Source organism: Rosa rugosa, chromosome 4 (assembly GCF_958449725.1).
Source record: "Rosa rugosa chromosome 4, drRosRugo1.1, whole genome shotgun sequence".
NCBI classification, from domain to species: domain Eukaryota; kingdom Viridiplantae; phylum Streptophyta; class Magnoliopsida; order Rosales; family Rosaceae; genus Rosa; species Rosa rugosa.
The window spans coordinates 54,685,872-54,713,202 of record NC_084823.1 but is presented as its reverse complement, the minus strand read 5'-3'; the positions used below and the strand labels follow the sequence as shown (position 1 = coordinate 54,713,202).

General features: G+C 38.3%; 5 protein-coding genes and 1 long non-coding RNA gene across 6 annotated transcripts; 2 read left to right on the top strand and 4 right to left on the bottom strand.

Moving 5' to 3' along the window:
* Window positions 1-876: 876 nt before the first annotated feature.
* On the top strand, window positions 877-2,730 carry LOC133743884 (NAC transcription factor 56-like). The gene is made up of 2 exons (XM_062171952.1): window positions 877-1,157; window positions 1,930-2,730. The coding sequence occupies exons 1-2, from the start codon at window positions 971-973 to the stop codon at window positions 2,256-2,258; spliced, it is 516 nt and encodes a 171-aa protein (XP_062027936.1). The 5' UTR covers window positions 877-970; the 3' UTR covers window positions 2,259-2,730.
* Window positions 2,731-2,881: 151 nt separating this feature from the next.
* Window positions 2,882-5,101, bottom strand: LOC133743883 (UDP-glycosyltransferase 83A1-like). The gene is made up of 2 exons (XM_062171951.1): window positions 4,187-5,101; window positions 2,882-4,020 (listed from the first exon to the last, which is right to left on the bottom strand). The coding sequence occupies exons 1-2, from the start codon at window positions 4,710-4,712 to the stop codon at window positions 3,149-3,151; spliced, it is 1,398 nt and encodes a 465-aa protein (XP_062027935.1). The 5' UTR covers window positions 4,713-5,101; the 3' UTR covers window positions 2,882-3,148.
* A 143-nt stretch (window positions 5,102-5,244) lies between these two features.
* LOC133743885 (protein Asterix) lies at window positions 5,245-6,325 on the bottom strand. Its single transcript, XM_062171953.1, has 3 exons — window positions 6,095-6,325; window positions 5,902-6,002; window positions 5,245-5,618 (listed from the first exon to the last, which is right to left on the bottom strand). Exons 1-3 carry the CDS (start codon window positions 6,236-6,238, stop codon window positions 5,543-5,545), a joined length of 321 nt encoding a protein of 106 aa, XP_062027937.1. The 5' UTR covers window positions 6,239-6,325; the 3' UTR covers window positions 5,245-5,542.
* Window positions 6,326-9,361: 3,036 nt separating this feature from the next.
* LOC133741732 (uncharacterized) lies at window positions 9,362-11,894 on the bottom strand. The gene is made up of 3 exons (XR_009862084.1): window positions 11,554-11,894; window positions 10,962-11,025; window positions 9,362-10,850 (listed from the first exon to the last, which is right to left on the bottom strand). It is a non-coding gene; the product is annotated as an uncharacterized LOC133741732 (long non-coding RNA).
* Window positions 11,895-12,283: 389 nt separating this feature from the next.
* On the top strand, window positions 12,284-15,755 carry LOC133744078 (uncharacterized). The gene is made up of 8 exons (XM_062172212.1): window positions 12,284-12,575; window positions 12,671-12,755; window positions 13,230-13,271; window positions 13,784-13,952; window positions 14,421-14,473; window positions 14,582-14,803; window positions 15,016-15,062; window positions 15,203-15,755. Exons 1-8 carry the CDS (start codon window positions 12,334-12,336, stop codon window positions 15,255-15,257), a joined length of 915 nt encoding a protein of 304 aa, XP_062028196.1. The 5' UTR covers window positions 12,284-12,333; the 3' UTR covers window positions 15,258-15,755.
* An 869-nt stretch (window positions 15,756-16,624) lies between these two features.
* Window positions 16,625-26,260, bottom strand: LOC133744155 (uncharacterized). Its single transcript, XM_062172299.1, has 10 exons — window positions 25,986-26,260; window positions 24,461-24,521; window positions 24,120-24,363; window positions 21,274-23,927; window positions 20,959-21,089; window positions 18,605-20,557; window positions 18,448-18,496; window positions 18,104-18,357; window positions 17,882-17,986; window positions 16,625-17,714 (listed from the first exon to the last, which is right to left on the bottom strand). Exons 3-10 carry the CDS (start codon window positions 24,307-24,309, stop codon window positions 17,480-17,482), a joined length of 5,571 nt encoding a protein of 1,856 aa, XP_062028283.1. The 5' UTR covers window positions 24,310-24,363; window positions 24,461-24,521; window positions 25,986-26,260; the 3' UTR covers window positions 16,625-17,479.
* Window positions 26,261-27,331: the final 1,071 nt, after the last annotated feature.

Here is a 27,331-nt window from a genome sequence, read left to right as displayed (position 1 = left end):
CATTGTCGCTCAAATATTCAAGAGCCTACACGGCTACACAACTACAAATCTCAGCTTACACTAAGAAAACTATCTTGAATCTCCCTTTGTTTTTTCGTTTCTTTATTATGTATACACACACCTCATTCTTGTCTAATGAAATAATTTGTACGTGAAAACCAAAACAAACATCAAATGACAAAATTATAGTATATTTTGTATGTGTTATTTGTTTTTTTTTTTTTAAGTATATTTAGTAAGTAATACATACATGAATGTATAATAGAACGTTACATTCGCATAGGCATGGTATTCACTCTATACATTTGCCAATAACAAGCACCATAAACCCTAGCTAATTATAATTTTCGGAGTTATAACCAAATTTTCAAACGTATAATAGTCTCAAAAAAAATATTTACATAAATAAAACCAAATCAAACAAAAACAAAACACTTTCCTATGTTCCTATAACAAATAACCTCGATCTAATTAACCAGATAACCTATATATACTGATAACCCCACTTCTCCCGCAAGGCACAAACTCCTTACAATAATTACCAGCCAGAAATATATATATTTGCCTACATTTGACAAATACATTCTGACACGTAAATTTCTGATGTTTTGTTTCTTGGTTTCATCAAGATCATAGATCGATAATGATCCATGACTAGGTCTCTTCCTAGCTAGCTCATTCAAGATATCTATCCCCATTCAAATTTATAGAGTCAAAGACAAAACAGTAAACACCACTCTAATCTCCCCAGCTTCCAGGTATACAGACACAGCGAAAATCACAGTGATAAGCAACAGAGACCTTTTTGTTCTGTCTTTATAAATCAAAGTCCTACTAGGATTCAATTTCCATGTGAAAAACACCCGCACGCCACTCTCGTATATAAATATATATGCGTACACAGTGAACCTCATTTCCTCGATCATCTCATTTCCGAGTGTTAACAGGGAAAGAGAATAGAGTAACATATATGGAATCCCAGAAAGTAGTAGTGAACTCTGATTTGCTTCCAGTTGGGTTTAGGTTCATGCCAACAGATGAAGAGCTGGTCACTCACTATCTAATGAACAAAGCTTGTTCCAGAGCTGTACCAGTTGCTGATGCGATTCAGGAGATCAATGCGACTCGGTTTTACAGCAACCATCCAAAGAGTCTAGGTATGTCAAATTTACATAAGATTTACATAGCTTCTCCTTCTCATTTCACCACTTTTCACAATCTAATGGTATTGTTCGTTTTATGTAGTGTTGCATTAGAATTGTGTTTTTAAGTTGCATATAGATTCATTTGATGCCCATGAGATCCATGAGTTATTAGAAGATCGATGTTTTTCTTTCAGGTAAATCTAGGAGGGCGGATGGATGATCCGAGCCTTGATCTATATATTTAACTTTCTACCTTTTCAAACTTTTGGCCTAAAATATGTCCATCGACAAGAGTTCAATTAGATACAAAAGGAGATGAAACCCTTGACCTACTTTAATTATTTCTAATCTCCAGTCTCAGTCCATGAGCTAGCCTGGCCTCAAAAACTTTGAAAAATGATTTTTTTTTTTTTTTTTGAGGAACACATATATACATGTATGCATGTATATATTTCATTGGCTTTAGACGTAATTAACAAAGACATGCAAGAAAGATTAGTTACTGATTTTTAACTCTTTTCATAAAAACTATAATAAACTGAAGAGTTTCAACGTACGAAACTGATCCGAAAGTTGCCTAGTCCTTAGCGTCCATGGCACTACATGCAGACAACAATTTATTTTAAAAACCTAAGATTAAATCCACCTAGTTGTTCATTAGCTCGCCAATCCTATAGTTTAGGATATCTAGCAGTGCGGCGCCAAATTATCAAGTATTAATGACTATTAGTTGTATATGTTTTTAGCTGACCAGTATTTTTATTTGTTTCAACTATATATGCAGTGACGTTCTCTGATGGAGAGAGGGAGTGGTTCTTCTTTATTCATGAAGACAATGACAGTTGCAGCAGCCATGCCCAGAGAAAAAGAAATGTTCGAGAAGTCGGAAACGGGCTAGGGTTTTGGAAACCGAACGGATCAGAAAACCCGATCTACAATGAAGATGGAAATGTCTTTGCCACCAAGATCTACCTCACCTACTTCTCCGGAAGTTGTCACTCCAATAAACCAAAGAGAACCCACTGGAAAATGGTCGAGTACCATTTACAGATAAGAAGAGAATGGGTAGTGCTGGGAAGATTACAAAGAGGAATGGATTACACTGGTTTTTGAGGATTGATCATTTATTTATTCTTTACATTTTTGGGCGGCCAATAGTTATTTCATTCATTGAATAAGGCTGCGAGTATTTGTTATTCTTTTTTATTCCACAAAATTTTGTCATACGCACACATGTATTCCCCCATTTGTAGGTATATTGTTACAATAAACTCTTATCGATAGAGAAATGAAATTCTTTTTCGCTTCAATATTTCCTTTTTTCTTATCATGAGCTGTACGAAATTAAGTATTCCTAATATTTCAGCTGCGATATTGCTGTATGATCTTATATTGCTGCAATAACATACAATTGGTGCCCCACCTCAGAAACACCTTCGAACCTTTGCATGCCGAGGTTCATGAAGATTGCCGAGTACAAGGCCACATATTACAGGGAATCCATATTGGCTGCTTGAAATGCTGTACAATCAACAATGTAGCAATAACATACAATTGGTGCCCCACCTCAGAAACACCTTCGAACCTTTGCATGCCGAGGTTCATGAAGATTGCCGAGTACAAGGCCACATATTACAGGGAATCCATATTGGCTGCTTGAAATGCTGTACAATCAACAATGTAGGAGGGGTTGATTATGTATATGTGAAAATAATGGGTGATGAAAGTGGTAGATGGATACAAATATCGCCCAACTGGGGACAAAATTTGCTAACTTCTGAACAAATACGAGGACAAAGATTGTCTTTCAAAACAGATTAAGTAAATGAGGGTACTAATTTCCATTAGAGAGAGAAAAAAAAAAAAAACAGAACAGAAGAAAACCATATGAGTACTAGTATACTATTGAACCGAGCAGTAGGTTAAATTGGACACTGTCTCAGTATATGGGGTTTGAATGTTTGATTATTCATAAACAGGTGATCGTGATCTTGATGCCCCCTTCATTGCTTCATCTGTAGAATGAAGTTGTCCAAATTCCTTACAGAAGATCCTCCTTCATTGATACTCTGTTCAGCCATTTCTTTGAGCTTTAATGCATTGGCTCTTATACCATCATCGGCAACCAAACTATCCAATTTCCTTCTGATTTCATGCCTTGTAATAATTCCATATTCATCTGAGCTTAAGGGCAGACCAACTTTATAACCATTACAGATGCAACTCCGGTTGTAAAACTGATCGGCAAAGTAAGGCCAACAGAGGAAGGGGACGCCCATGCGTAAGCCATCCATGGTCGAGTTCCAACCACAATGAGTCAGGAAACAAGCAATAGATGGGTGAGCCAACACCTTTTCTTGGGGTGCCCACTGAACAATCTTGCCTTGGTTCGCCACTCTCTCTTCATACCCATTTGGGTATTTGGAAGAACCGCCTTTGATGAGGTCTGACCGTTTAACCCATAAGAATGGTCGACCAACAAGTTCAAGGCCTAATGCTAACTCATCCATCTGGTGCTGGCTGAATACTGAGATGCTTCCAAATGCAACATAAATAACTGCTCTAGCAGGTTGTTTGTCGAGCCAGCTCAAGCAAGTCGAGTCCTCTGGCCAAAGGTTTGCAGCAGGTTTTCCATTTGCAAGTAATGGGCCCACTGGAAACATGTGTGGGACTAAATTACCAACAAGGGGGTTAAGCTCATGAAACCAGTTGCACAGAAGCCAGGCAGAACGCTTCATGTTTTGTTGAATGCCTAAGAAATATTGGAACATGGCCTCGGCAGACTGGTTTCCTGAAAAATTCCACAGGAAGTCGGTACTAGTCAGAGGTGGCAGGTCTGGTGACAGTTGAACCTTCCCATCAATTTTCGAAGATCCTACACAGTTCAATTTCAATTAAATCAGAAAATAAACCAAACAACACTCTTATGAGATAAAATTTGTTAATATGCTATCCATCAATAAATCATTTGTCTATTTCTTATGAATCGTCTATAAGACAACAAACTAGTTCAAGATTAAACATAACTAACACAGCCTTACCCTTTGTGTCAATAATCCCATCCTCAATAAGCTTTGGAATGTTAAGTATCAAGGCCAAAATTCCTGGGGCAGAAGGCCAGAACATTGCCAACTTGACCTTCATCGTCTCAGCAATCTCCAAAGCCCACCCAAACATTGGATCAGCTATGACACAAGTCACCCGATTACCCTCCATGTTGACCTTCTCTAACACTTCTCTCAAATGACCAGGCATGACTTTGGATATACTCTGAGCCAGCTTACCTTCATCATTCCGTGCATCATCTTCTGACAATCCATCAGGAACTGTGATGTACCTGACCTTATACCGCTCATTATCCAATTCTGGCTCTGCAGCCATCATACGTGCATGTGCAAACTCTGTTATGACAAGTGTGACCATGATTCCACGACCAGAAATTAGGTATGCCAACTTTATGAATGGTGTAATATGTCCTTGTAAAGGGTATGGAACAAGCAGCATATGGATAGCATTTTCTTGATCTGAACTTTCCAGATTAGAGCGGGATAGCTGTCCTTCTTCCATCTTTGTAAGCTCTCCCACACACTTGATGTTATGATTTTGGCCCAGATAATGTACGAGGAGAAGCAGAAGAAGAACAAGAGGAGGAAGAAGAGACTATGAGCTCAACGACAAGGCCTAGAGGCCAGCACTAACTAACCAAGCACTCTTTTAAAAGAGCAACACACATACTTTTCCTACTTGTTTAGGTATCTCATTCCTCTCTACAGCTTTAAAATATAAGACCCTCTATGAAGAACTGACATTTTTTTAGGGTTTATAATAATTTTATAAAGAAGCATTTTCCATTTTCAAATGGTAGTTATGCCAACCTTCCAACATCAGCTTTGCATGAAGATAACTAAACAATTAATAATGGTCATTCATCTTTTATGAAAACCTTTGATCTTTCACATTCTTTCGATCAAAAGCTATTCATAGGACCAATAAGTAAAAGGATGGCCACAGCTAGTTATTTTACTATAATATAAAGGATGATATTCACTTACAGATGAAATATCAGACAACAACTATAAGAACAGTTGGCAATGGCATGTCTCCAATATTCATGATAATGACACAAATCTCCTCATCAATTAGTTTGGCATAATCGATTGAAACTACTTTCAACAAAGTACGGCTATAACCCCTCTCTTTGAGAGGAAAAGCAACATTAGCATGAGAAAGGCACAAAAGAGAGATCTAGTTGCAGAACCACACAGGTTTTTCCTTAAAATAGAATTGATAAAAATAGTCTATTACCAAACTTAAACCACACTCTGAATCTAGACAAATAAAACTGTAATCAGACTAAACGAAACTGCATACTGTTACATCTCATCGCTTCGATCCAATCAATTCGAGCTCTTCATAGGTGCACCTGGTCGAGCCGGTCCAAAGTAGTTGGTCACCAATCCCATAATAGCAAACCTGGACATTGAACACACAATCACATCAAAAATTCGCAAACTCACAGTCATATCACATCCATTCAGGAAGAATGAACCCAAAATTATTGATAAATTTAAAAATGTGAGCCTGTAGAGTAAAAAATTTCCGCAAAAGCTGAGATTTCTAACTTTCATAGTCTCATAGATCAAACAAAGTTGTCTTCTTCAGAAAAGTTTATTTCAAGGTTCCAATCTCAAAAAAAAAAAAACAAAAAAAAAAATTTACAGGAGCAAATTTGTAAAGAAGTAGGGAGTGTACTAACATCATGGCCATGGAGATCTGCTTGAGATCGTTTTCAATGCTCTTCATGTTGACCAGTGACTGAGCACAGAAGATGATCGCCAGCCACGAGCACAGCTTGTACTGCAAATCATTCAATCAATCGAAGACTTAGAATTCAAAGCGAAACGAATTATCAATTGAGAGAGAGTGAGAGAGAGAGAGAGAGTACGAACGCGGAACATGACGCCGGCGATGCCGAAGACGACGGCGATCAAGCCGGAGTAGTCGACTGGTAGATCTTCCGGGGCTAGAGCCGTCGGCACGTAGGGCTTCGCCGCTGCCGGCTGACGTGGATCGTTCGCTGCCGTGGATGACATCTTCCTTCTCTCTCTTTCTCTCTCTCTCTCTCTCTCTCTCTCGATCCAAATCGAAATCGTTTTGGATAGTTGGAAACTTGTAACTCTAATGCATAATACGGCCGACCTCCCAGAAGAAGAAAAAAAGTTTTTATAACAAACGGTCCTCGAAGTTTGGTCATTTGACACATTATTTACAAGCATTCCAGATTACATAGGTACATCAAAGTTAATTACCGATGCTTTTAGTGCTTTTCGTCAATAACACCGTTAATTCATCTTTTTAGTTAGAGATGTTTTCATCTTACCGTCTCTCAGATTAATTAATTAGTAGTTATTCTAATTACTTCTCATTTTGCATATACTAATACTATTTATGTTTGTCTTTTTTGTATTCAGCGATCAATGATGTATTATCTCGATCAAAACGGTAATGAGTTTTGAGGCGAAAAGAGAGAAAGGGCAAGACGAAAATTCCTTTAACAAATTTCAGGAGTTAATGTTGTTAATAATGGAGGACAATAAAAATAGGGACAATGATAAAATAGGTCATTTTAATGTGCCTTATTATAATTCAGGAACCACAAATGTCCCTATGATAATTAAGGTCACCTATTAACAACCTACCACTGGAGTTAAACTTAATTACCAAAGTTGCCACTGACAGCTCTCTCTCTCTCTCTCTCTCTCTCTCTCTCTCTCTCTCTCTCTCTCTCTCTCTCTCTCTCTCTCTCTCACCCGTTGCCCATGCCCGTCTGAACCATGATCTATTCGGAGTCTCGACCCTTATAAAAATATCTCTCTCTGAGATTGGAGCATGCCATGTCCGATGAGGAGCACCACTTCGAGTCGCCGACGCCGGAGCCTCCAAAACCACTCCTTAGCATTTCATAGTTTGATTGAATGGAACGGGAGGGATTCGATTCCCTCCAAACGGTGCGTTTCTTCAGCTCCAATCTCTTTCTTTCTCATATCTGAATTCCTCGATTCTTTTGTACCGCTCATCTTCGTCACCGATCATCTTCTCTATTATTGTCTTTCTTTTGTGTTAATTTAGATCTAGATGCAGCACAATCCGATCCGCATAGTTTTGTTTTAGATTCAGAATTTATTCAATTTTGGGACTTGTAATATGGAATGAGTTGGATCGGTGTTGTTTAGGTGAATAATTGATTATTGGATAGTAATTTTGATCAGTGAGGTGCTGCTATTATGTTAATAGTTTGTTTATTGTTTTAGATCCGTAAGTTTGATTTTGAGCTCAATTGGTGTGGAGAGGACTGGTGTGGAGAGCTCTGCAGCCCTTAGCTGTGACAAGGAAGTGAGGAAAACTCAAAGTAATGATGGGATGGTGTTGTTCTTAACATAGAAGAGAGAGCCCAAATCAAATCTAGAATGTCTTCTGGCTGTGGCTACTTTTGGTCGATGGTTGGCGGTATTGGGTACGTGATTGGAATTTGCTTAATCAGCTTGGCCAGTTCGTTCATCTGTGGACGGAAATAAGTTGGGCATTAGGTTTAGATAGCAGTTAGGGGACAATGCTGAAATGTGTAGGTTGGTTCTTGGTTTTAGTTTGACTTCTTGACAACAAGATTACATGTTGCTCAGCGTTGATCATGAATATTCCATCTAATTTTGGCCAGAGGCACTTTTAGTGAATGAATTTTGGCCATTTTGTTAATGATACTTTGTTTCCCTGATCTTGAACTAATTTATTTGTTTGTAGTTGTTTGATGTGAGTCAACTTGCTTGGATTGATAAGGTTTCCAGTTATTATTATGGCGATAAAATTCTACTTCAAAAGAGAAATGTCGAAACAATAAATGTAGTTGCTTTCTTTATTGATTTATATGTTGGAATCTCTCTTTTTGGTTGTTTGGTGTCTGGAAAACTTGATTCTTAAAATTAGAAAAATGAAGCATAAAATGGAAAAGTTCCATGAGACGCACCATTAATTCTGTAACATTACGTTGTTAGTAAGTGATTCGCGTGTCAAAGTGGACGTCCAGTCCTAGTTTTATACAGTTACTTAGTTAGTGACATGTGATTAACAGTGACTTGGCTATTAACTTGTGACTTGGCTACTGACAGTTACTTGGTTAGTGACATGGTCAGTTACTTAGTTAGTGACATGTGATTAACAGTGACTTGGCTATCAACTTGTGACTTGGCTACTGACAGTTACTTGGTTAGTGACATGGTCAGTGACTTAGTTAGTGACATGTGATTAACAGTGACCTGGCTATTAACTTGTGATTTGGCTACTGACAGTTACTTGGTCAGTGACATGGTCAGTTACTTAGTTAGTGACATGTGATTAACAGTGACTTGGCTATTAACTTGTGACTTGGCTACTGACAGTTACTTGGTCAGTGACATGGTCAGTTACTTAGTTAGTGACATGTGACTAACAGTGACTTGACTACTGACAGTTACTTGGTTAGTGACATGGTCAGTTACTTAGTTAGTGACATGTGATTGACAATGACTTGGCTATTAACTTGTGACTTGGCTACTGACAGTTACTTGGTCAGTGACATGGTCAGTTACTTAGTTAGTGACATGTGATTAACAGTGACTTGGCTATTAACTTGTGACTTGGCTACTGACAGTTACTTGGTTAGTGACATGGTCAGTTACTTAGTTAGTGATGACATGTGATTAACAGTGACATGGTCAAGTACTTAGTTACTTGCATGTCACTGTCAATTTCTGATCAAGTCACTGTCAATTCCTGGCCAAGTTACTGTTCATGTCACAAGCTTTGTCACTGGCCAATTGTAAACTCGAGCTTATTAGATCAATTAGTTTTTATATCTTTTTATCGTGTCACTTTTGTGTTTAGTTTTTCTTAATGAACCATTATTTTTATAGACTCTTTACAGCAATTCAAGTTTTAAGCATCTTCTGAATTGACCAAGTCATTATCATTGGCCATGTCATATTGCACGTCACTGGCCAAGTCACAGAATGTCACTAAAAAATTATAATATACATGTTCACTTGTCTGTACATTTATATGTACATTACAGCTACAATATTGGTCAACAACTTTATATATCATGGAGTAAACTTTAGGCCTTTATATCATGGAAGCCAAATCACATAACAACTAACAAGTTTCGCATTGTTAATCATCCCCCATCCACAACAAAAATGAACAATAATCTCAACAGAAATAAGGGTGAATATGCCATCAACATAAATAATCCCATATGTACAAGCTGCAAAATACAAGTGATATGAGTAATGGTGCAAATTTTTTGGCAATAAAAGCCCGTAATACATCCCCCTATTAGTTCAAAGTATTGATATCTCAAGTATCAATATTTGTGACAGTAACATTACTCCACTAAAATCATACTTTCATATCAATATTTGTGACAGTAACATTACTCCACTAAAATCATACTTTCATAATTTCTGGATCATTCCAGGGTCCCTTGCAGACCTAAGCACCCGCCTTCATTTGGACATGAGCAATCTCCCCCAAGGAAGTCAGGAAGTTGACTGTTTAAATAGAAAGTTGCTAAAATTAGTTCAGTAACTCAAGCCATGAATTCAATCCATAACCGCGTTGTTGGTGGAGCCGTTATCCTTGTACTCCAACTCTCATTGAAAGCCAAACAACCACCAATCACCATATCGAACACCATCAGATAATGAAATCAAACATGACAGATCTTAGCAAGCAGCAATGGAAGTGCTGCTAGTTCAAATGCATACTTTATAGAATGATATAATGAAACAACCTTTTCTGCATTTACCTAAAAGGTTTGAAAACAAAGCGGAGCACAATCATTAACCTTACTAGAAAAGTATTTGCAAGATAAATTGAAGCAGATATGAAAATCAGAAAACTTTAGCCAATGCCAGAACCTTGACAACCATTGAGACCCGCATTAAAAGACTTGAAACCAAAAACATGATTTGCCTCAAACCACAGCTCCAGCAGAGGCATTTCGAGCCTGACTTGCTTTTCATGCATATGCATATATGATACATGTGATAAAACAAAGAAAACACAAAGTTTTTAAGGTTATGTCAACTACCCAGATCATACACCAAATACATCAGAAGCAATTCTATAGATTATAAAATAAACTAAGTTTTTAACACAAATATTGCTTCAAAATATATTTATTAGGATCTCAAGGAGACCGGCTAAATGCCAACAATATATAACTCCCAAGAACCCTTATCTTCTTTGTCCAATCTTGGTTATCCATCATTTTCTAGATGTCTGTGTACAGAAAACTTATATTAAAGTAAGCCAACTGGTGTTAGACAAAGGAAAAAAATATGTAGGGACATAAAGATAACATCAAACCACTAATGGTGGAAATGACAAACACATCTGCAAACTCCAATCGAAATGAAAATGCAGCAAGCAAAGACCATTGTTAGTTTTAAAATCTCCTTTACCCCTTCCGAAGCTCTTCATTTAAAAATATGGAGTCTATGCATATTCTAATCTTCCAGACTGATATCCTGTACAGTACTACCCATAGGTTGTGGCAGTAGGATACTACAGGCCCTGATCAACTACATACCAGGGGGCTCCTTCTTTGTACATGGCATCAACTTGTTCAAAGGGAGTGGTAAAATGCATATTCGGTTCCATGCCTTGGATCTGCAAGTCAAGTCACAAACACCAAGAATAGAATAACTTCACTTACTATCAAAATAAGATCCAAACTAACAATGCTAAAGTAAGATGGTCAAGAAAGTACTACGAACATACCATATAAATCTCATTATTTGCATGTTCAGGAACAATATACATTTCGATTGAAGGACTGCCACCCCTATATAATACAAGGATGCAAAATGTCAGCCTACACTAAACAACATCTTTATAGTGTTTCTGATATCGGATTATTACACAGGAAGCAAAGATTTCAATTCTCTATTTTAGTAATGTTTTGAAATTCTCATTTCTACCAATCTGAGCAATCATCAAATGAAGCAATGAGGATTTACACACTCCACATTTACTTCAAGTCTTCAACACAATCTTTACTCATCGAAACACTTCATGATTCAGAACCACACAAAATCCTAACACTTCAATTATGCTTGTCAATTTAAAAAACTGTAATTGCCAAACAAAACAGTAACCCTGGAATTAATCAACGCTTAGATCTATTCCTTCTCAAACAACATTATCCATTCTCATCAAAATTGCTACTTAAAGCACAACACTATCCATTAGATTTGTTCACCATCACTCAAATTCTATCACATACTAAATCTTGACCAAAACACCTCGACAGAAAAAAAAAAAAAAAAAAAAAAAAAGGCCAGAGAATGAAACTGAAAATTGAAGGAGTTACCGAAATTGCGACCGACGATACAATGCCAAATAGGTCCGTGCCTCAAGTCAAACTCCTTTCGCCACGTCCTTCTCTACGCTATGAGTCTCAAATGCCTGAACAAAACCATAATTCCCTAAGCGAAAAACCTATTTCCGAATCAAATCCAGTGATTAAAACAACAAACGTGCTTGCTGGTGGAGGTGGTGACAGCCGGTGAGGGTTTCCGGTAGTCGAAATTCAGCTTCGTCGGCACAGTGCTGGGAACTCTTCTCTTGGCGTCTTGGCTCATTTTGCTGTCTCCTGCTTCCAATTCTAGATCGGAGTAAGCTCCGGTGCAGGCGAGGTCCTCTGGTAGGGAACCACTTCTAAAGGTCTGTTCTCTGTGGAGGATGAGAAGATATAGAGAGACAGAGAGAGAGCGAGTTGCCTTTAAGGATAGAATGGGAATCAAATAATTAAAAACTGACCTTTTTTAACATTACTCTTTTATTTGAAAGGACTAAATTAATATTAATAACAATTCACAATGGACCTTTTTATCAAGTGGGAAACTAGGTGACCTTATTATCATTTCACTCTCTAAAGTGACCTTTTCCATCATTTCCCTATAACAATATGTTAGAGATTATTAGGATGTAATTATTTTAGAACGTTGAGTACCAAATTGACGAATGACCTAAACTTCAGGGGCCATTTTACTAAAAAAAAAAATCAAAAATAAAAACCACGTGCGTCTCACGTGCCTTCACACTGTCATATTCTTCTTCAACCTCCAATCTACTTGCTCGGCCTTCAACAATGGAAGCTCTAAGCCCAGCAACCCCTTACACTCCGAAATCGACGAACCCGAATCCCCAGACTCCGACCCAAAGCCCATCACCATTAGCAGCGTCGTCTGCTCGGCTGTGGAGGCCCACCGCGCAGCGCAACCTGAGAAACCAATGGTCCAAGTTAGCTTCTTTAAGACAACAATGGGAGTCTGCTTCTTCTAGGGGAAGAGCATCCGCCACGTCGCTCGTAAACTCCTACGTTTCCATCAAGTACTACTCCCAAAGATAACTTTTTTTTTTTTTTTTTTTTGTTGTTGTTGGTGTGTTATGGTTGCGCTGGTTTTTGAAAATGGTGATTGTTTCAGGTACATGCCTTCAAGGGAGTTGGGGGTTCTCAGCGACATGCCGGATATACTAAAGAAAGCTTCACAGAAATTGCTTAAGCAGCAGGTAATAATCAAGCAAGCTTTTTTACTTGGATTTATTTCTTTACAAATATTTGAGGTCTTGATTGTCACTTTTGTCTGTGCATGATGTTTATGCTTGTTCCTGTTTGTGATTTGGAAATCATTTGATGCCAATAGGAATTTTACCCTTTTCGTCGTTTTTTTTTTTTTTTCGGGTAAATGATTCTTTCATGAAGTTACCAAAAGCCATTTTGGAATTTGGACTATGATAAGAGATTATTCTCACTTTAATTGATCCAAAATGAGGCAACTATTCTGGTCTCCGAAATGTCAGAGTGGATTATCAAGGTTTTGGATGGGAAGGTCAATTTTTTGAAATATAGTTGTGAGAGAGTTTGCATGAGTTCATGGATTAATCAAGCGTGCATGAGTTCATGACACTCGGCGATAAGCACAGTGAATTAAAGGAGAAATTAATTCTTGTTAATCTTCTTATTTTGGTGGTATTACGTTTCAGGAACTTCATCGGAGCAAGCTTTTATCATCATACAAGGACATGGTACACGTTCTTACCAATTTCTATTTGTTCTTTTCGAGTTCTTTTGGAATGTGGAACACATCCTTATTCATATGTTTTTTCTCTATGGGTCAATAAAGTTGGATATGGTCAGAAACTGAGTGAAAACTCATGCTTTGTCTTAGTTAATATTTGATATCAAATTCTCAAGTGCTTTTTGAAGGAGGAGATCCTAATACTATCTGGTCCGTTACTATAGTTGGAATTTGCCCACAAAATAGACCTTTATGGTGTTGGACTTCGCCACAACCACCAAATATAAGGAACTAGAATTGAACTGCAACTAGACAATTGACTTGTTACTGTAATTTTCTTCTCTTGAAAAAATTAGAGATTTTGAGTAGTTTTATGAACATGTTTTGAAGATAATAATTTGCATTAATACATATGTATGGTGTATATTTGTATTATAATGATAGTTTAATTAGGATTTTCTCTTCTTTACTAGATCTTTTGGTAGTTTTATTTACTTTGTTTCTTCATGTTGTCTACAGGTGTCTGTTGTAACTAATATGGTCAAAACTAGTAGATCCATGAGATGCTTTGTCAAAGGGTCGAGCAATAGTCCACTTTTACAATTTTCTGGCTATTCCGAATGTAATAATGACCCTGGAGATGGTGGTGGGATTCCAGTCTTCACATTTTGGTCGATCTCTTGCTTCGGTACATCTACAATATAGATCTTCTACAATGCATATTTTATTAGAATAACTGATTGATTTTGCCTTCATGGATAATCAACAATCACGTATTACTATAATGGCTTTTGTGGGGTTTATGTGCAATCATGGAAACGGTTACCTGTATGAGCATATAGGTGCAGAAAAATCTTTTCATGAACCTTATTTAACTAATTTGAGAGTATCCTCTCTGAATGACAAAAGCGGTAATAGATAAGGGATATATCAGGGGTCTATATGATTCGCAACAATCTCCCTTTGTATTGCATGCTGCTTAAAATGCCAACTATATATGTCATTTGTCATAAGCTTGTGATTTAAGTAGAAAATGTCTATATTATTAGTATGAAATTTCATGTTAGTAACTATTGGACCAGGTTAAAGCTATTATTAGTTCCACATGATTTGGATTATTTTTCTCACAAAATTTATTATCTTTGAATAATCTCAGAGAAAGTGGCGGAGGAGCTTGTCCATATGCTTATATTGGAACTAAATTTGAAGGTAAAATTATTGTTTCTGTGGCTGCGAAATTTTTTATTTATCTTAGCATGTTCTTTATCTGTTCCTTGTTTGTTACTTTATACTTGTTGGTGCTTTTGGTCTGTGCAGCGTTTGCTTGTGGTGGACTTACTGTCAGTTAGTTGCAAAGTTCCAATGGCTAACGGTTTGCATTGGTCTGAAGAGCTTTATCCAGGAGAATTTGGTGATTTGAGTATGTGCAACTTATTATCTGAGGAAACTTGTAAACCAGTCTATCCAAGATTGCATGGTCAGAAATCTGATAAGCCAACTATTCGACGTAATCAGCAGCCAGATCATGATGTTTTGCAGGTATGGGTGTCATTATATGCGATTGTAATTTTAAAAAGTACAAAAAGAATACATCTAGACATTGGAGGAAAACCTTACTAACATGGATCTTAAAACTCACTTGGATTGTTGTTGTTGGTATTACAATAGTTGTTTAGAAAGCAAATAGAAACATCATCTAGGCCTGTACTATGCTTATCAATTTCATTACCCAAAATTTTTTATGATTGCAGGTTTATCTAACAACATGGCTCATAGAGGTGAACATTGATACTCACAGGTAAGAATGAAGTGGGTTTGCAATCCCATCTGAGAATATTAATTTCAGTAATTGATAAACATGTTACGTCACGTCTCTTTGTTCAGTACGTGAGACTTCATGCCAAAAGGTTCCATTTGTTTCTTCTCTTTTTCTGATAGGGTGGATGAAATATTTGCTGAAGTTGGGGAGGAAATACATTGTAGACTTTCATGAGCAGACACGCTGGAAGAGTTGTTGAGTAGTAGAGTGCTTGTTTTTCTGATAGGCTGAAGATCTGATTACTCGTATGCTGCCTTGTACTTGTAAAGAGGGAAATATGCTTGAAAATACTAGAAGCTGGATTTTGCCAGAGTCCCAGAGGCCGGAGTGGATTGCGACAGTGTCTACAGAGGTCAGCGGATTGCTGATAAATGGGAGTGCAACTTGAAGTATTTATCTTGTAACTTCGGTTAATATGTTATGGTATGAGCAACAATGCTTGATGAATCCCCATGCTTGTGGTTACGAAGAGTTCTCAAAATTACTTTATTTATACTCTCTTGCTTTTAAAGAAATCTCCATATAAGTCGTACCGGGTGCTCTCAAGCTCATTTTAAACTTTCTGACGTCTTGTTTCAGTTACAAATTTTGATGTAAAAACGAAAAGAACGATAGATTTTGGTTAGCATTTAGCATTACATATGAGATAAATCTCTCATTTATTGCTGTCAATCTTTGGGTCAATATCGGATCCAAATTGTCCAAGCAAAGCTGATAATGGCCCTGGAGATGCTACCATGAATTTTCATTCACATTATAGTCTTTAATGGGGAAAGGAATGCAAAATATAAAGTTTTTATTCGAATCATTTCTCCTATAGAAAGTGCAGAATTGCGAGTTAGAAATTGCTGTTGGAATTGGTGCTCCTACAACCGACAGGAAATACTAGAGAAGCACTGTTAGTAGTTGAACTAAAACCATACAAAATTTTACATTTATCTTTTGCTTATTATTCTCCAAAAGCAATGCACATCAACAATATGAATTAGCTACAGTAAGGGATTCGTACCATCTGGAAAATCATACTTCAAAGCCAAAGAAGACAACTCTGTATCCTTAAAAGGCTTCAAAAACCCTAAAATTCTTCATCAACTTTATTCGTAAGTCGGCTAGAGACTAGGATAAAACTGAAAATCATCTTCCATGACTATAATAACATATATGGTCCCTTAAAAATTCTCAGCTATAAATACTCTTTAAGGCCTTCGACAAATATGATCCTCCTTCCAATCTCACACACACACACACACACTGTTTCCTCCAGAGGCCTTTTACAATTGTACAATAGCAAATTTGTAACACTACTAGAACATGACTAGAGCTTCATAACAAAAGGTATTTGCCTGCATTATTCTCAAAAATGATGGCATAAACATTTTTCAATTTGAGACATGATATTCTGAAGTCTACTGCGCAAAACTTTTATTGAAACAGAACCATATTATTAAATGGTGAAACTGAAGCCAACAGGGCAATCATGAAAGTGGAACAAAAAGAGAACTGTATGTACTGTATACACTATCATATTAAAAGCTAACATATAAACAAAGAAAACTTGTGCTTTAGACTCGGGTACCTATCTGTTCCCATCACAAGGTGTTACAGAAACATCATGTATTCTTGACTCCAAAAAAAAAGATGCGGCGTACTGGACTACCCTATAGGCCATCCCTTCTATAGACTCATAGTCAACCTAGTGATTGTCTAATTCAGATGGAAACCTAAAGAAAATGAGTACAAATTCCAACATTACCAAAAGTAGGGACCTTCAGAAACATTCCAGAGTATCAACCATCTTCAACTTCTTCAGAACTGAGTTCAAATCCAGACAAACTTCTAAAACTTGTACAAAACTTACTGAAGTTAGACCATAATCACTTAGTTTCCTATGGCAAACTTACAAAAGCTTTTATCCAAAAAAATAAATTATCAATTCTTGCATCAGGATTGAAAATTCCTGAACTTACCACCACAGAGACGCCCCTTCTAATAAATCCCGCGAGCTAAAAACCTCAATTATGAATTTCCATGCTTAGGATTATGAACACACATGATTACTTGAATTATAGAAGTGTACAATTTGGAGTAACCAGTCTGCGGTTCTATCCTTCCCCTTAAGCCAAAAAATTGATGGGGCATAGCAGTTACTTTCTAGACTTTCATAGTATACAGAGACCATCTTATATTTCTCAAAGGAGGACATCAATGGTCATATTGCAAAGAACTAGAAGTCTCCATTGCTTAAAGGAGACATTCTAGAATCCTTCTCCTCTACATCCCCACTTGTGTAATTGCTGTTGTGAAGCATGCCCCATTAAATAAGTTGAAAGATGTACCACAGATTCAAGAGGGTTGAGGAGACAAATGGCCGAGAGGGAAAAATAATCAATTAATGATCAAAGTGAAAGACATTGTACCCTGTCTGGCAGATTTCTAGGCACTGGAAGTGCAGTAACATATTTCTGGGGGCAGGTTCTTTGAGCATTCGCAGGAATATCGGATGATGAGGAGGCCTCAGCCCCATCACCTTGTGCCCGCCCATGGAACTTAGCAAAACGATTGATGACAGAAAACTTCTCCAGATCCTGGCTGTCCACTCTCAAGTCTAAGATGGAGGTTCTCTTGTCCAGTCTGCATCAGTAGATGGAATAGCATTATACCAGAGCGAGAATGTGGAAAAGACACACATAGGAAGCAAATAGTGCTGAAACTAGTTATTATCTAAGATCAACTGTGTGATCAAGATGCAAAACTAGTGAAAATGTATTATGAATAAAGGAAGAGGTCATTAAAGCTACCTCAACAGATCATTTTCCAGCTTCCTTGCTTTTTCAACAAAGTCTTCCACAACTTTTGGGAAGTACCGATGAACTCTCTCAGGTGTTTTAAGCTTCTCAGGCAAACTAGAAATCATATTTTGAAAGACTTAACATTAGTATGCACTGACAAATGCAAAAGCCATAAACCATCATTACATTTGTTTACTGGGAAAATAAGAACAATTTCCAAACATCTCTTACTGGTTTGCACGGTCAGGAGGTGATGGGGTCTGAATATCATTTCTAGAGAAGGCGATTGCACTGCAGGCATCACCTAGTGATAGTCTAGAAGCAAAATAAGCTACACTCTCAAAGGAAGAGCTTGCATCTGCAGAGAGAACTGCTGAAGGAGGAGGCCGAAGCAATTGTTGCACAAGCTGTGTTGTCAAGATAAGCCTCTTTTTGGACCTAAACATCGGTGGTCTATCTTCAATCATTTCACTTTCATCTTCCACCTGTCAACAAACATGAAGCAATTAGTTCTCCAAAAGAACTACAAGATATCACAGTTAAATTTTGAGAACATGACCAAACTAGAGGCAAACCTTCTCCGCCAGTCGGTTCGTTGCTTGAGCCCACTCTACATCTGCCGCTCTGCAAAAAATAAACCTTGCATTAAAGAAAAGTTCATAGAAGTCAAGTTATTTTTTTATTCAAAACAAAAACAAATCGAGCATCTGCTATAAGTGTCCTGCAAACCACCTCATATTTAGAAGCCTTTGGGAAACCTTGGTCAGCTCTTTATGCCAAGGTGAAAGTTCAGATGTAGCACTTTTACGCTTCTTTGGTCTCTCAACAGTTAAACTTTCATCAGTTGCATCAGGATGCAGTAAATGAGGGGATGTTAGTTGCTCACTGGAAATAGGTTTCAGAGCTGAACTCTGTGGGATAGTACTAGCATCAGAAGTAGCAAGGGGTTCCTCCATCTGTTCACGAGCATGCAGATCACCTGGCTTTCCAGCAATGGAAGGTTGCTCCATAGACTTCAAAGTGGCTCTAAGTGTATCATGCATTGGCAATATTTGCCCATTTTTAAAGGTTCCATATTGGTCAAACCAGGATGGCGCCATTTGCGGACTAACTTGAGACTGTTCACCTCTAAGAGAAGATGCATTACTACCACTAGAGAAATTCTGAGAATTCTTCCGGCTAAATGCATACATATCCTGACCAGATGCATTTGAAAGTCGAGTATCCCCAAGTTTGGATGCAAAGCTCAGCATTTTAGAATCTCCGGAAGGTACTGGGGTATGATCAGCTGATGAATCCCTTAACATAGTATTATATCCATAAGATAATTGCGGTCCTCCCTGGGGACTCACCTGCTGAGTCTCTGCACCAGAATCTGGACCTCTCAATCTCTTCACACTATGATCACTTCCATCAATCTCTGTACTTTTCATAGCCTGTACTTGGTTCAGCAGGGAATAACTTTGATGGGAACTGATATTTGGCTTTAAAGAACGGCCGAAAGCTTCAATATCTCTCTGGGTAGCAGCAGAGTTTGAAGCAGATGCCTCAATATAATTATTTGCAGTGGATTCTTTTCCTTGTGATACATTGGTCTTTTGGGCAGTCTGAATGTTCTCCGGTGATACTTGTTGCCCGGTGTTTTGTTTGGATGGCTGCTCTTTTGGACCAGAGCTTTGCAAGTTTGAACTATATACACCAAATGCAGAGAAGCCATTCCCTCTTTCCCGGGTATCTTGCTCATTGAGCTTTGGTGAACCATGGAAATTTTTTACCAAATGATTATTTGTTTGAAGCTGGGATTTAAACAACTGAGATGAAGCCTTGGAAGGTTCAGCACTTACTAGAGGTTGCTGAAATGGAACGCTGGTCCACACATTGGTCAAGACTTTAGGAACTGCACCTTGATGGGACATACCAGACGTAACAGAAGGCTCGGCATCTGATTCTGGGATTTTTGGGGCAGCAACTCTTGAACGGGACTGGTCAGCAATATTCACGAGTGATGCCTCTGCAGAAGTAAGGTTATCCTGTGAAGCACTTTCAGATTTATCTGTCAGAGGAGATTGACTAGTTTGAGCTCTCTCAAAAGATTCACCCAACTGTTGCGGACGAAATGCAAGCCTATCAAAAGGTATATTAACAGACTGGCTTGCAGTTACTTGGCCACTTGCAGCAGTCATGTGCTGATTTTCTCGTTGACTTCTTGAATGAGGAAAACCATATTCGGAAGATGCAGATAAACCTCCATGAATATGGTATTGTGGGGCCAGGGCCTTATTCCCTGTTTGCCCTGAGCTACCAGGGAGACTATTTCTTAATTCCCCTTGAGATGCTTCATGAGAGGATGGCAAGGACTGAACAGATGCTGTTGAGGCCAACCACGTATGACCTTTTTCTCCCATCTCAGAATGGACACGACCTGAACCCAGAACTGCTTGTGAGGAACTCTGAGAAGACAGGGCATGGTCTGCAAGTGGAATCCGTTGAGATGGAGGAGCCAGCTGTAAACCAAAACCTTGAGAGACAGATGATTGATTTCTTTGAATGTGACCTACAGATCCATCAGAAGTTTCCACTTCAGGCATCTCAGATGACGTGTTGTGATCAGAAGGGCTGAAGTGAGTAGCATTACCATGCTCCCTTGGTTGGTCCACCTTGTGAAGAAGCTCAAGCATATGTTGACTGCAATGGATTGAAAAGTCAAAACAATCTATTGAAGAGAATGAAAGCACAAGGTGATACACAGATGATCTACAATCAACTCGTATATAGAAGTACATAAAAAGACATGGCAAATTCCAGAATGAAAACCATGCCATAAAAATAGACCTGGAAATTGGGCTCTATCAGGTAAAGACAACTCTAAAAAGAACCGAAACTTCAGAACTAGTCACTACAGAGTTTAAAAATGGAAAAAAACGCTGCGGAAGAATTATAGGATATATAATTCCAGATACCCAGCATTTTCATGAACATAAAGAAGAAAAATGATAACAACACAACCTAACATATTAAGTGCAAAAGTTTGATCTAATACCAAAGATAAAATATGAGCAGGTAGCAAGATTCTAGTATTCAATTACCTTGATGGTTGTGCAGCCTTTTTTGAGGTGTTATTATTACCAGTAGATCTGTCAAAGGGAGTAGACGTACTTGGGGCATAACCTGGAAGCATGCTTTTTGAAGGTGGCTCATCCGAACCTCTTATGTTAAACTGACAACCAAGTAAATGCAACAAATGGGAAGAAAATGTCAAAATACATTAAATCAAGAGTTGGAAAGGAACAATAAAAGACAAATAAGAAGACATAAAACAACAATTGAAAAATGAATTAAGAAAATTAAACTGAAGTTAAACTTTGGCACCATTCTTGAAAATTCAAAAAACCTGTAATCACCTTTTCAATTTCCATAGAACTTCTATCAGTGTGACCCATAAATTTTGACTGCCCAAAACTCCCTTGTTCATGACTTTTGAATCCTCGAGAGACCTGCTGGGTCATAGCTTGTGAATGTGTCACGTGTTTTCTTCCAGATGAAGGTTCCACTTTAACACCAACATCCCCCATCGGATGATACTGAAACTTGCGAGTTGCAGAGGGCTTGCGACCAGCATTGCCAGATGAGTGTTGTTTGCTTCCAGGTAAAGTACGTGAATCACCAGCATCTGAGACGACATTTTCATTCATACTCCCAGTGGAAGCATGGTGATATGCATTATGGTAAAAAGTATCACTAGAATTCTCTTTTGTATTGTTGTTCTCCATATCATGCATTTCAACTACTCCTTTGTCTAAGCAATTGTTCCCGGATGACTCCAAAATCAGGTGGTTCTTGTCCAGATGATGCTGATTTTTTCCCAGAGCCTCTCCTCCTTTAGAGTTCACTAAAGAATCAACAGGTGTCCAGAAATCGTGACTGTTTGCAAGATGTTGCTGGCCTTCTTGGTAGGCTCTTCCAGCGCTGGAATTTGATTTAGGAGCGTTGTTTATACTTGAACCCTCTCTACTGATTTGCGGGCTTGCATATTTTGGATGTGCCACTTCAACATTTGAGTTTGGAGCAGAATCAGTCTTCCACATACCAGCAGCACAGCTTATTTCCTCATGCATGCCTCTCTTCAGATCACCACCTTCAGCAGATCTTGATAAGATTTGATTCCCATGATTTTTCAGATTATTACCCCCATCTGTTGACACAGATTCAGTAAAATTCCACCCATTTGACATATTGTTTGGCTGGTTATCATTATTATGCGAAGAACTTCTTTCTTGACGGTTCCAAGAACCTGAAATGCTATTTGCATTTATCTCTCTACCTGACAAATGACTAATGGTTCCATAGTTGTCATGACTACCGTCTGCGGGTGGCTGTGGTGGAGGGTTGTGATCCAACCATTTACTTCCTTGTTCAGGACTCTGTGAAATAAACCTGTGAGAAGAATCAGTCTGAAAAACGTCTCCTCTTTCATGCACAGTTTTAGATCCTGATTGCTGAAATCCCTGAATACTAGAAAAACTACCACTGATACTGGGCCTATTGGCATCAGCAAAGTGTGAGGAGGGTCTAGAATTCAAGTCAGACAATGAATGCAAGTTGTTACCAGCCCAACCAGATTGTTGTTTGTTAGTATCACCGACACTTGAGGGCTGCTGAGTCCCAACTGGAGGTTCTGGATTTCGAAAACTAGGACCACACCACTCTTCCTGTATCCCTCCATCAACACTAGAAGTTTCTGCAACAGCAGACTGCATAAGAGCACTCCATGTTCCACTTTGTACAGAAGAAAGTCCACCAAAAATATCTGCACCATCCAGCATACTAGAACCTCCCATTCCCACATTGGCGCTCCTCCCAAAGGCATCCCAAAGATTATCATCTGAACCAAACAAAATCTTTTCTTCAGTTGGATCTAGGGTAGCCACACCCTGTGAGGGTGCAACCTGCCCAAATGCTTTCTCTGGTGATGGTTCTAACAATCCAACTAGTTCTTGCCTCCCTTGGAATTCCTCCATGGGTTCATTTCTTTGTTGGGGATTTACTCGATGCAATGTTTCCAAATTGAACCCACTGCTCAAACTTTGAGCAGCAGTAGGCCCAACCATACTTTTCCCTTGAAAATCCTGTCTAGAAGCCAGAGATCCCTCTTGCATGCTAACTGGACCTGAAAATGCAGCATACTGATTACCTGGAAATGAATTACGACTGACCGATATCTGCTGCATTGCCGGTTTATCCATTTGAAAATGAGGATATGAACCTGGTGTTCCACTTGAGCTAGAAATTGGAACACCATATAGAGATTGATCAGCCTGTTGAGGGACAAAGCCCATCAAGCGCAGTGCCTGGGCTTGTTCATGGGACAATACATGTCCACTAGATCCCCCCTGCATAACAGGGGAAGCACCACGCTGCAGCCAGTTTGTGTTGCCTGCCACAACATTAGGTGGCCATTGATTGTTGGATGCCTCGTTGATTGTGACACCATTCATCAGGGTTGGTGAGTGGTTACCAGCAGCCTGTTTTGCAATGGAGGAAGCTTGATTTGCCAAAACCAGCTGTTGCCTTTCTAGTTGTTGAAGTTGTTGCTGCCTTTGAAATTCTTGCATTTGTGTGAACATTGCCTGTCTTTGTAGCTGCATGTCACTAATACGTGGTTGCTGTTGCCTTGGCGAAGACTGCATCATGCTGAGATGCTGACCACTCATTTGCTGTTGACCACCAAAAAAATCAAAACCAACAGGAGATTCTGAAGTTTCCAATCTCGCTGAATTCTTTTTAGCATGTTCAGGACCACTTCCTCGTGATTCAGGTGTAGACAAGCCTCTAGATGTTAAATTTTGCTTATCAGACTCTGTATCCACTCCCAAAAAGTTAGCTTCATTCTGCCTTGTCTGGAACATCTGATGCCCATGCATATAGCCATTTGCAGTTGGCTGCTGACTTTGATACTGAACTCTGCCAAACTCCGGCCTCAAATTTGATTGCATAAAATTCAAACCATGAGGCACATGCAAAGACGGACTCCCATGCCCTCTCTCAGAATCTGCTACTAATATAGGAATAGAGATGTTTAGAAACAAATAATGGCACCTCGAACAACATAATAAAAAATCCTTTTTTTTTTTTGAAAGGGATAAAAAATACTTCTGTAATACAGACGAAAGGATAGAAACCCCACCCCTCCCACCTCAAAAAAAAAAAAAAAAAAAAAAAAGGGGCCTAGAGTGAAAGTTATTAATACCTGGTTGTATATTGTAACTCTTTAAACTTGAGTTAACAGGAGATCCAACTTGTCTCTGGTTCCCAACCCACAAATTGTTACTTAGACCAGGCCAGTTCCCGTCAGTGGCCTGCGGATGACGCTGACCCTGTGACAAGTTCTCTTGGCCAAAGAAATTGTGGACCCTGTCTCCAACTTCGTTTCCAGGCATAGATAATCCAGCCACAAAATTGCAGCAGCTAAAGTTCTTTTGAGGAAAAACTACCTGACAAAAATATGGAGGGTTCAGAGCTTCAGTATTCTCGTCATTCCAGGAGACCACACAGCATATAAAATTCTATAAAAAGGAATCACATTCAGACCTTGTTCCAGTATATTTTAGAGTCACTCCAACTGCCATGTTCTGAGTTCAAATAAATTAGCCTGATTACAACCATGTAAGCACATTAGGCATATCCCAAGTAGGTCATACATAAAAAGCAAAATGACAGCTATCAAATACACCCATAATGGTGATCCCTGTTACCACATATTTTCTGTTGATACCAAGAGATACTTTCTAAAAGCTTTTCTTGTAGAGAGGAAACCAACAAAGCCAGATGACATAGCTGTCTTTAATAAATACTTGTGGCATATAATAGCACCTCTAAATCCAACTAAATTATCGTTACACATGCACAATAGGATCTATTATCAACATAGAGGGGTTCTTTACATAAAAGGATTATCAGGTTGACATTAGATATCCTAAGATAAGAGGTGGTTTCAGACACAACTATAAAACAAACCACAGCCCGGCTAGAATTATATTTTATTAAATGAAAGAACCAAGTGAAAAACTTCTTTCGCATAATTTGGATACTCTCACTGAAGAGATTAATTTGATACAAGAGTATTTAGTTTTATCAAATTTGATATAACAGTATGAATGCCATCCCTCCCAGTTTCAAATCTGGATGGTTTGTCATTCTTTCCCGTCTAAAAGACCATTTTGTTTTTTGTATAAAAACAGTATTTAATAATGGAAGACTTATTTACAAACCCAGCGAACCATCAGATACTGAGGGTTCACCCAAACAATACAAACGTAGTGCACCAGAAACCACAACCAATGAACAGAATACATACACATGTACCACGAAGGTACCATATCTCTGTACCTAATCTTGCCACTACAAAAAGGTTGTGCAACGACCTCAGAGCAAGACAAAAATGAACGAAAATATGATGAGTCCTCTCCAGACATAACACACTCGAGATATATAGCCAGCATTACCCTATCCGTTTAACCAACATTATGTTTGTAGACATAAAATTTCGGCTACTATTTATAACTTAGAAGTTACTTTAGTATTACAAATCATCCGTAATTGTCATAGAAGCAAAATAGGAATACACAGTGGACAGGTTCGCTGCACTCTTGAGTGCTGCCGCACCCGAACAAAAGCCAAGAGGAAGCAACCAATGCCTCCATACTAAATCAAACTGGAAGAAACCAAATATCCCAAATCTGACATAATAACCATTTGCTCCAATTGGCTACCGAAAAATCGAAAAAAGAAAGAAATTTTTGAGCATTCAATTCATCCGAATTTAAGAATCAAACCACACTAAACTAACTAATCCCTACCAAATAGAATACCCTAACCTAGTGTTCAACACTATCAGCTCTAAATTCCTTTCCTTTTCTCATCCATATAAGCCGCATTTACAGCTTAAACACATAAGATCGAAACCAGAGCAACCACAATTACAGCTCTACAAGCTCCGACGGAGCTGCCCAGCTATAAAGTCCCAAACCTTAAGCGCAGATTTGCATTTTGCATCAGAAACGGTGTCGTGTTTGGATACAAAATTAGGGTTTTCAAAAGGGAAGTGCAAACTCACAGTGACGCCGCGCGGCCGCCGTTGAAGGTCGGAACTGATCTTCGGAGTCCGTCGCCGACCGGAGCGGTGGGGGTTCGAATCGGAGAGAGAGAGAGAGAGAGAGAGAGAGAGAGAGAATGGGGTTTGGGTTTGAGCTCAGATAGCAGAGAGAGAAAAGAAAGTGATCGAAATAGTGCGAAATTTTCAACGAACAGAGAAACAAATCTGAGGCTCGGACCGAGGCTGGGGTTCGAGTGCCGAAGCTGGGGTGGTTTGGATCCGAAGCTGGGGGTGGCTTTTTGGATGGCGTCTCGGCCGTCGGTTTGGTACCGTGGGTTTGTGAGAGAGTTGTTGAAAGAGGTAGGTGTTTGACCAATTAAATTCCGCCACGTGGCTTTTTTAAAAATAAAATCTTATTTTTGTTACGATTTTACTTTTTTTATTCGAACTTTTCAAAATCTAAACCAAACAGAATTCCCTCCATCTCAACTCTCAAGTTTCTCTCTTCGACTTATCTGATTGGACTAATTCTTTATTCTTATATTACCTGGTTAAACAATATAGTTGATTCATAGTCAAAAGATAAACATGAGATGTTGTAACCAAAAAAAAAAGATAAACATGAGATGTTAGAACAAATTCTTCTTCTTAATTATAATGTTTGGTTTGCAATAAATAATCTAATTTTTCGAGACACTAAAGACTCTCCTACTAAAATTATATTTACTTCCGCTTCAATGTCCTATAATTACAATCGTAAAAATAAATTCATCCTACGAGAAAAAAAGAAGTAAGGATAATTGTTCAAATTGATTCCCCCTTTCTGAAAATTATATTAAAATTAATATTGATGGTTTAGTTCTACATGATCATTCAGGTTTTGTTTTCAAAGAATCTAGGGGATACCCTATTCTAGCTTCGGCTAAAAATATTGGAAGAAACAATGTCATAATTGCATAGGCTCAATCATTTCGATGTATTTGGCAATAAGCAAATTTCCGATGCAATTGCTTACGAGCATTAGAACCAATCTCTACCTCTTTCTGCTGCTCAAGCCTTATACTTACATAATTCGGGATTAGATTGTATTAGGGGAGCTAGTATTTAACTCTTTGCTGTTTTCTTTTCTCCATCGAAAAAAATAAAATACTCTCAAGTTTCAACATGTATGTATAGAAACATTTTTAGCTCAAACCGGAAGTGCTTACCATTTTGAAAATATACATGATGTGAAATTACTACAAGAATAGCATATTTTCGTGAATAATAAAATATTGTACAATATTTTAAGTTCTGTTAAAATTGTTGAGACAGCTCTGATGCTCTCGACTAATATTTTTACTTTCCATTGTCGTTAAGCTTTTAAA